General features: G+C 48.6%; 1 protein-coding gene across 8 annotated transcripts in view; it reads left to right on the forward strand.

The window, feature by feature from the left end:
- The window catches only part of ODF2 (outer dense fiber of sperm tails 2), a 239,552-nt gene extending 231,395 nt beyond the window's left edge, over positions 1 to 8,157 (forward strand). For all 8 annotated transcript variants that reach the window (XM_069236996.1, XM_069236995.1, XM_069236999.1 and 5 more), the window contains 3 exons: positions 2,690 to 2,852; positions 4,932 to 5,057; positions 6,428 to 8,157. In XM_069236996.1, the coding sequence (XP_069093097.1) occupies positions 2,690 to 2,852; positions 4,932 to 5,057; positions 6,428 to 6,601 (463 nt within the window). In that variant the 3' untranslated portion in view covers positions 6,602 to 8,157. The remainder of the gene's footprint in view (positions 1 to 2,689; positions 2,853 to 4,931; positions 5,058 to 6,427) is intronic.
- Positions 8,158 to 9,923: the final 1,766 nt, after the last annotated feature.

Below are 9,923 nucleotides of genomic sequence, written 5' to 3' on the forward strand. Positions count from 1 at the left end.
TTCTGGTGATTTTGTAGCCGTCCGGTATGGCGATGGCGATGTCCGGAGACGAGGAGTCGTTCCACCAGGTTTCGGTCAGGAAAGCCACGTCAGGAGCAGTGGTGTCGAGCAAATCCCAGAGCTCGATGGCGTGTTTTCGTGCGGAGCGGGTGTTGATGAGGATGCAGTTCAGGTGGTTGGGGTTGGATGTTTCAGTAGTTGGATTGGTCGTTCTGATGCAGGAGAAGTTGCAGGTACGGCAGGAAAAAGGTCCTTTAGTGTGCTTCGGGGATGCCCGGTAGCATTCAGTGGAGGGGCCGGGGTTGAAGGCGCGGAGTTCGTTGATCGAGTAGCGGATGCGGGGGGCGCGAGGGCCAGGGGGTGTGGCGCTGGGCGCGGTCCAGGCGCGGATGGGCTTGCCTCTGGCGCGCCTCCGGCGCGCCAGCGGTGCGGACGCGCAGCGCCAGCCATTAAGAAGGGAGGGGGGAGGGAGGAGCAGCTGGGAGGCGGGAGGCGGGAGGGAGCGGCAAATGGGGGCGCGAGGGGGGCGGGCCGCAGGGAGGCAGCGGCAGGGAACGGGGAGCGCACAAGGGGCAAAACACTGAAAACGAGCAAAATACAAGCAGTTACAATAAGAAAAGCACACAATCAGAAAAACAAAATGGCACAATATACGATCGGGGAGACAGCAATCAGGGGGGCATAAAGGGGGCAGAAGCGCCGGCGGCGAGGCGCTGAAAAAAGCGAAAAAAACGAAAAACACTTACGGGACGGCGGAAAGCGGCACACGGGTCAAGTGAAGCTAGTCAGAGCCCACTATACCCCAGTGATGAGGCGCAGGATGATGCATGCGGGTGGAGGAGGGCCTCGAACACGCAAACAGCAGCGTGGTCAGGGGACAGAGGCAGGAGGCAGCAGGTTGGTGCTGCGGTCGTGGGGGGGCGAGCTCAGGACCTGAAACAGGTCAGAGGTCGCTCACTCGCGACGCGCAGCGCCAGCCATTAAGAAGGGAGGGGGGAGGGAGGAGCAGCTGGGAGGCGGGAGGGAGCGGCAAATGGGGGTGCGAGGGGGGCGGGGCCGCAGGGAGGCAGCGGCAGGGAACGGGGAGCGCACAAGGGGCAAAACACTGAAAACGAGCAAAATACAAGCAGTTACAATAAGAAAAGCACACAATCAGAAAAACAAAATGGCACAATATACGATCGGGGAGACAGCAATCAGGGGGGCACAAAGGGGGCAGAAGCGCCGGCGGCGAGGCGCTGAAAAAAGCGAAAAAAACGAAAAACACTTACGGGACGGCGGAAAGCGGCACACAGGTCAAGTGAAGCTAGTCAGAGCCCACTAGACCCCAGGGATTTTCAAAAAACATGCTTTCATTTTAGATTCTGTTGCACCTTCCGTACCCTCTGTGGGAAATAAAACACTTTTCTCTCAAATATGGTTCAGGAAATCCTGGCAGAAGGTCAGCATTTTATACAGGGTAAAATCACCTTAGAATACATCACAATTCCCAAAATTAATATGGCTCCACCAACAGACGATTTACAGTGTGAAACAATATGTTATCACCCTTTATATGCGTGTTTAGGTGACCCTCTAAATCAGGCTTTCTCTGCAATGCATTTCAATGAGTACCATGTCTCTGAGCCCTGTAGCATCACTGTGTGTAACTCTAACCTTTGTGTTTTCACTAGATATATATTTACATACATCTCCAACTAGTGATCCATTTCTTAAGACTGATAGATGTCCGCTTTTACCCCTATAAGGCCACTGGTCAAAGTCTCTTGTCCCGGGCAGAGAGCTGCTTCATCACACACCCCAGTGCTTTTGGTGTTGAGAGTTGTGGAGAGGTGAAGTACAATACACACTTGTACCCAGAGCTCTCTGGACCTGGGAGATGAGATCGCACAAAGACCCCAGTGTCCTTCGACAGAAAAACAGATGAAAAGTCAACCACACCCCAGTGGTGCTGGAGTAAAAGGGAGAGATTACACACCCCAGTGGTGCTGAAGTAAAAGGGAGAGATTACACACCCCGTGCCCCTGCTGTAAGATGAAGTTAAGCATCACAAAGATCCCAAAAACTGGAAGGGAGGGGAGAGTTTAAACATCCATCACAAACCTCAGCGCCTCTGAAGTAAAGTGGAGATGGTAAACATCACAAAGAATCCATGGACTGCAGGAGAGGGGAAGAGTTTAAGCAACAATCACAAACCTCAGTGCCTCTGAAGTAAGGTGAAGAGGTTAAACCTCACACAGACCCCCAAGGCCCGGAGAGAAGGGGATTGTGCATGGACTTCAGTGCTTCTAGTGTGTGGAGACTGTGTTAAACCTCAACCATTTGTCACTATACCTTTGCAGGATGATGAAGAAATTATAAATTGCTCACAGGTCTCATTGGTTTTGGAGGAGAGAGGAGAATGTAACTTTCACTCATGCATCCTACTGACCCATAGAAGGGGATGTTAAAGAACATATAAATCAAAAACTTTAAAAGGTTTGGAGTCCAGGACCCCAGAGGCTTTTGAGGGGATTCAGTAGGTTAAATGTCATACTTGTACCGCAATATCTCGAGAGTATGAAGGAGACGTTTTATGTTTCACAGAGATCCCAATGCCTTTTGAGTAGCTGGTAGAGGTGAGGTATTACGATGGGGGCGAGGTATCAAGGGTTGAGCCATGATCTTCTAAACTTCTTTTCAATTTTAGGAAACTGGATGAAGCCGGTGCCCAGAACAGAGATCTGGTTCAAATAGTAGCCAAACGTGAGGAGTCAATCCACCAAAACCAGGTGCGGCTGGAAGAGAAGACGCGAGAGTGTGCTTCCCTTGCGCGACAGCTCGAAGCTGCCATCCAGGATGCCAAGCGACAGGTGAGACATTGTGTGGGAGGTGGCCATTCACAAAAGCCATTTTAAAAGCCTGGCATGTAGGCACAAATGGAGGTTAGTTAAACTTCAACCTGAGTCTTCCCTGTGTCAACTTGTTCTACACCAGGAAACTGGAGACAGAAGCTAGCTCAGTACCTAACACTGGGTGGTGGGAAGAAAGTGAGCTGATGCCGTTCTTCCCACAGGGAATAAGAGATGCATAGCCTGCCCCCTGCAAGTGGGACATGGAAACCTCACCTAACTCCTGCTGTGGCAGCATGTACCGAAGCATGATACAGTGAGAGGGTCCTTTGCTCAACCTAGAGTCCTGTTTTGCTTCACTAATGACCGAGCTGAAATACTCATGCACTGACAAAAATCTCTGGAATGCACTTCTTAGACATTTACAATTTTGCGTCGCAAGGTTCGTAAAAGAAGATTAGCATGCTGAAAGCACACGTTTAAAAATGGTCACAGCAATGAAATGAAAACATGTACAAATTATTCTCCACTGCAATATATACACCAAATATATGGATCTATATTATAATGCAAAGCAAATAATGAATTAAAAAATATGCATCACCATGAGAAAAGGGCATCGCTGCGTCATCTCCCTCCTATTCAGCATCAGATCACCAGATCCCAGAATCGATTGAGGAGAGAGAGATCAGTTATCCTCACGGGAAGGATGACACACTCCAGCGTCCTGGATATGCCTGAGATCTTCAAACGCTCTCTGTCCCCGGTCCATCTGGTCTCGGCCTCTTATACTTTGAACAAAGAGAGGAAAATTTCAGAACCTCCCTCTCACTACAGAAGTTTATCTATTCAAAAAATGCTGATTGCTTTAGGCCAGCTTTGAAGATAATACATCGGGTCTTGGCCACAATCCCATGGTGCCACTTCAAAACAAGACCGTTTCCTGCCGTCTTAGTACATTCTTATCAGCTTAAGCCCTTGGTGGGAAAGAACCTGAAAAATAAAAACATGAGCACTCTGTACAACGTGGAAAACTACCTGCAGCTTTTAACGTGGCGGTGGCTAATGCTAAAATAAAATCAATAGGCAAAATGTAGCTGTTGGTCTCTACTGTGATGGTGTGCTGCTCGGCTGAGTGCAACGTGGAGTCAGTGGTCAACTCACCAATATCATTACAACTCCTTTGTAGCTGCAATATGTGGCAAGATACCTGGCTTCCACAATACATCGTTTAAAAGCGACGGGAGCAGAGGGAGAAGCACTCATGTTGTGTAATAGCATGTGCCACAGCGGGGCACACTAAGAGCGCCTGTGCTGATGTCATAACCCACGGTGAGAGGAATATATAGGGAGATACCACTACCCAATGGAGGGTTTCAAGTCTTGTTTCCTTGATAGCGTCAGAGGGTGAAGCGCTTGTTGTATAACAGCATGTACCATATCAGGACACAGTGATAGTGCCTATATGAAGCCCGTATCCAACACAGAGTACTTCCTGGGCAGAGGCCACCCCCCTCCAGATGGGTCAGAGTATCAGTATCCTGTTCCTTCCTAAAGGGGCGGTACTACGTACATCTGACCAGGGGCTGGTAGAGGACTAAAGTGAATCTTATCTGCAACACTGGGAAGTAGAAAGAATATTTTGTTGTGTGACCCCAAGGCTCAGAACAGTTCCTCCCGCAGAGTCTGCCGAAAAGGCTGACAACCATTCCAATCCTAAAGCACAGTCATTGCACTGTGTGGGACTGCGGACAGCAGTTTGCAACCTTCTTTCATACTGGCAGTGTTCATGTGCTTGTCATAAGCAGTCTGGCACATGTTCACCTCACCTGTTGCCATATTGGGACATTGAGGGCTGGTGTAGGCCTGTTCCTGATGGTGAGTCTTTTAGTGCAGAGTTACGTGCAGGTCTGACACTCGTGCACACCTTATTTTGGCAGGTAAGGGAACTGAAGCACAGAGAGTTGGTCATTCTCCCTGGATGTCATGTATTACTTGAGTTCAGCCGATAGGATCATGCAAATGTTTCCATAGCCTACAGCCTGTTTCCACGCTGGTTGCGTGATAGTTATGAAAATATTTATTTTCTTGTGTCCTCAGGTGGAACAGACCAGAGAGCGAGCATCATCCAAAGAGCGAACAACTACATCCAAAGTGCTCGATCTGGAGACCCAGCTGAGCAGAACGAAGACTGAACTGAATCAGCTGCGGCGCAACAAAGAGGACGTGAGTTTGAAGCCTTGAGTGGGGGCCCCTATTGAAGAATCTGAGTGGGACCACTTCAGAGGTTCAACCCTGGGAGGGGTCACATGAGGGTGTGAGCAGAGCCATGGAGAAAGGGCTGTGAGAGGGGTTTTACATGCAAGAGGTAGTCTCAAGTGAGGGTTTGAAGGCTACTACAGAAGAAGGGCATTGTGAGGGTATGACAAAAGCAGTCTTGGTAAATTAGCCTTCAGAAGCATGGACCCAAAAGATTAGTTCCATGGGTACAGTAGGGTATCTAAATGGAGAAATGACATGGGTTCTAGCCTATTGAGCCGTATGCAGCAGAGGAGGAAAGATTTTGAGCCACTGTAGAGCAGTCGGGAGGCTCTGTTGGGGCCTTGAGTTCCAGTGATGTTTGAAGTGTTGGCATTGTCCAGGTCTGGTATCTCTGGAATTGTGTGAAGGGCTGCTGGTCTTCAGTTATACACTTGTCGTCCTGAGAAGCCAAAAAACCCTCCCGCTCCATCACCCTTGTCAGTGTAGCATCCAGCCTGTAGCGCGCCATTGTGGGCAGACTTGTTAAACATAAACCATCTCATTTACTTGCGGTGAAGAGAATGTGCAAGACCAGCACACATACCCAACCCTCCACAGAAGAGACTCAATCTCAAGCATAATGGGGGTTGAGCAGTGTGAGGATATAGTTGTAGTGCTTCCCCTACCTCCGTTGAATGTTTTCTTACTCCTAGCTGGTGGCTTGAGCAGTGTGAGGATATAGTTGTAGTGCTTCCCCTACCTCCATTGAATGTTTTCTTACTCCTAGCTGGCGGCTCGAGCAGTGTGAGGATATAGTTGTAGTGCTTCCTCTACCTCCGTTGCATGTTCTTCTACTCCTAGCCGGCGGCTTGAGCAGTGCGAGGATATAGTTGTGGTGTTTCCTCTACCTCCGTTGCATGTTCTCCTACTCCTAGCTGGTGGCTTGAGCAATGTGAGGATATAGTTGTAGTGCTTCCCCTACCTCCGTTGAATGTTCTCTTACTCCTAGCTGGCGGCTTGGGCAGTGTGAGGATATAGTTGTAGTGTTTCCACTACCTCCGTTGCATGTTCTCCTACTCCTAGCTGGCAGCTTGGGCAGTGTGAGGATATAGTTGTAGTGCTTCCCCTACCTCCATTGAATGTTCTCCTACTCCTAGCTGTCGGCTTGGGCAGTGTGACAATAAAGTTGTAGTTCTGCCCCTACTTCTGTTGCATGCACTCATACTCCTAGCTGGTGGCTTGGGCAGTGTGAGGATAAAGTTGTAGTGCTTGTGTCCCTACCTCAGTACTCCGAAACTTGGGCTGAAAGGTACTATTCTTTCACTGGGTCAACGCTGTGCTTCTTTTTCCTCTAGGCTGAGCGCCGGTTCCAGAGCCGCTTGCAAGACATGAAGGACCGCTTAGAGCAGTCGGAGAGCACCAACCGCAGCATGCAGAACTATGTCCAGTTCCTCAAATCTTCATACGCAAACGTCTTTGGGGATACCGCATTGTCCAGCTCTCCAGTCCGGCCCCGAACCCCACTCTAGGAATTCACAAGGCGCGTTTCTATGCTCATGCACTGTGGAACGTTCTGTAATACGGCTGGTCAAATTGGGCTTCTGCCCTTTGCCCATTCATGAACCAAGCCATCCATTGGGGACCAGCTTGTGGTTGGGACCTGGAACTGCAGGAGGACAGATGTGCAGCCTGGCGGCACCCCCTGTGCCCAGGTCCTGTGGTTTTGGATTCCATCCCCAGGACTGCAGGTTTTTATTTTTTTAAAGATCTGAAATGTTCCAAAAGTAGCACAAATGGCTTCTCACTTTCTAGAGTCTTCCACCGTGCAGCACGCAGATTCAGTTCTGGTGTCTACACTCCAGGGAGCTTGTCATCCGCTGCTCTTCTGGTCTGGTGTTCTCATTGTCTTCTTCACTTCTGGTCTTGTGTTGACACACCATCTTGCATCTTCTGACATCTGGTCTTCCGTCTGGTGTCTGCATGCCAGGGTGCTCATTTCATGTTTTCTGTCCTGGCTCTGCTCATGACTGGTCTGGCCAGTTTCTAGTTAGAACCATCATAGAGACATGCAGACTGAAAGCTGGAAGGCACATGCTTCCAGTGTCCATGTAACAGACTGGCTCAGGGAAACCGACATGAGATACTTGGGCGTGCTCTGGCTCTATAAGGTGCATAAATGCGTGGCCACTGGAAGAGATAGAAGTTCAGATGCTGGTGACCACTTCTTAGTCTCTCTGCTGTTATCTCTGTCATAGAATTAGTCCTCCAGACCCACCATTGGCCCAGATTGGAAAGTCATGGCAAGTTTCGTGTGTGGAGGACTTTCATGTTGGTACAGTTGATGTGTGTCCAGAGGTACAGTTGTCAGTCACTACACTCTAGCAAACAAGCAACCACATACAGCACCCTATTGCATCCAAAATGACATATTTTACATCTTCTGACCTTGGTAACGAACACACCACAGAGTATGCAGCAGTCTGGGCTCATTCCCCGAGAAGAACATTAATGGTGCTCTTATTCCTACAAGGAAGTTGCATCGACATAATAACACCCATTCCCGTTAAAAGTATGAGTTCACGCAAGATGCTCTCTACGCTCCTTGTGAAAAACACAGACTATCAGGATTGCCCCTTCCCAGCCCCTAAATACCAACTCACAGCAACAAGCGAGAGCCCCTCCACAGCCCCATGATGAGCACATCTGAGCATCCGAGGCAGCCCTCTCACTCCCCTCGTATCCCCTAAACTCAGTTTGACAATTCTTTATAAGAGTTTCTCCTGTATCCCCTAAACTCAACATGCGGTTGTCTCTCTACCCCCCATGATGAACTCAACCAGAGGTAAAGCATCATCTTTCCCACGTGAAGAATGTTGAGATGTATAGAACATTTAGCATTTGAGTCCCTCATCGACATATTCACTTTTATATGTTTTGTATGGTTTTCTATTTATGATCTCCTCTGCCCTCGATGAAAGGTTGATCACGAGGACATTTCCTAAGGTTGAATGTTTGAATCAGTATTTATGAGTTGTGCTTGTATGAATTAAATATGAAAGGTGCTAATAAACTATTTCAGTTTTGACATCTGTATTTCATTCCCCTCTTGTTTTGCTGCGGTACCAATACAGTCAGTTTATCTTTTTCCAGACTGTTGTGCTATCCTGGCCACAAACCAGTGGTCGAGAAGGTGCCTTGTGCAACAGCGATGAACTGTAATGCATATGCGCTCTGTAAATAACACATCCCTTCAGAGCCTACCAGTCACAAAACTGCCGACCTTTGCTTCTGCTGGTCATGATCAGACATCTTTACAGCTGTTCCTCCTCACAGTTGCACTACCTTCCACTCACTTCTTTCTCTCCCAGTACTACTTTATGGCTTTGTGATGCTCGTCATGTCGATATTCAGAGTTCACCCACACTGCTCTACCTGCATCATCCTTATCCTTGCTGCAGCCACTGCACCCAACTTTCTTTCCAGTCCTTAACCCCGAGGCTTGTTTGGTGGCTCCCAGGCTCTGTGTTGCTCCTGCAGTGGTGTTCACCAAGAATGTATGTAGATGTAGTTGTGGCACGTGAAGCTTGCTTGAGAGCTTCACAGCGCTGAAGGGGGGGGCCTCACACGACTCGGGCAAGGGCATCTTTATTTCACTTGCTGATCTGTTTGTCCCAAAATGTTTGGCCCAGCAGTCCCGGGCGACCCCAGAGTGTCTCAATCACCTAATAAAAGATCTTGTGTTGAGGTATTGTCAAACCCTACTGCTCTAAAGTGCCCAGAGCATGGGCTGGGGGTGCCGTTAGATGTAACCCTGGCATATGGTGCTCTGGGGTGTCCTTCAAGTTTCAGTCTACTAAGAGCTCATCTGGAGATCCTGGCCCAAACCTCTTCCCACAGAAGGTCAGCCTAAGGTACCTTTGTTGTCCCTTTGTTCTGGAGGTCTGTCCTCTTATCTACTGCCTCTGTGGAGGTGCCTTCCAAAATGAGAAAAACAGTGTCATCCCTGGGGATCAGATAAGAAGGACCCAAGACTGTGGTATGACAGCTGATTTTCAGATCTCATAACCTTATCACTTCTGCCAGTAGACAAAAATGCAGCTCCTAGTCCACATGATTGACAAATAAATCTGGAAAGCCTGCCTCCTCAACCCGATCACTTTGTCTTTGGGATCAGAAGTGAGATGACCATGCAAAGCATCTTCTGACTTGTGTATGCCATCAGCTCGTCTAAGATCTCCAGTTTTCTGGTGGAAGGGTTCTTAGGGAGAGGTGACTCTCTCACCAAAGCTGAAACGCTTGTTCTGGTTGTGCCCTGAAGGGAGTCCTAGAATTCACATGCTTCCAGAAAGCCTAAGTGATAAAAGTAGTTTCAGAGGTTTGGCCGAAGTTGTAGTGTCCTTCGGTGGTAGCATGGTCAGAGACACAAAACATGCTCTTTCCTGAGATTATTTCTGTCCTTTTTGCAGACTCCAGCCCATTTGTTTCTGGTAGGAGCTTCCCTAGTTCTCTACTCTTGACCCTTTGAACAATGAGCTTATGAGAATTCTTCTCTTTGCTGTAGCATATCACTGGAGAGGGTGTGCTGGCTGGGTGAAATAACAAAATGTGAAAATACTTGAACTCTTGTTGGGCTTGATTTCTTGTCCCCTTCCTCTCCCAGGGCAAACAGGCAGAGGTTCAAGCTATTATCAGTAAAGTGAGAGTCTTAATTGTGAGTTACGCAAAGGGTACACTGACAGTCACAAGGTGTATGAGCTTCTTGCTAGACATACCCCACCAGACTTGCAGTGCTCGTCTGGCCTAACTCTTGACCTAAAACTCATGGTCCTTGATACCCAGGTTCATCTTGTT

Source organism: Pleurodeles waltl, chromosome 6, assembly GCF_031143425.1.
Source record: "Pleurodeles waltl isolate 20211129_DDA chromosome 6, aPleWal1.hap1.20221129, whole genome shotgun sequence".
Classification (NCBI taxonomy): domain Eukaryota; kingdom Metazoa; phylum Chordata; class Amphibia; order Caudata; family Salamandridae; genus Pleurodeles; species Pleurodeles waltl.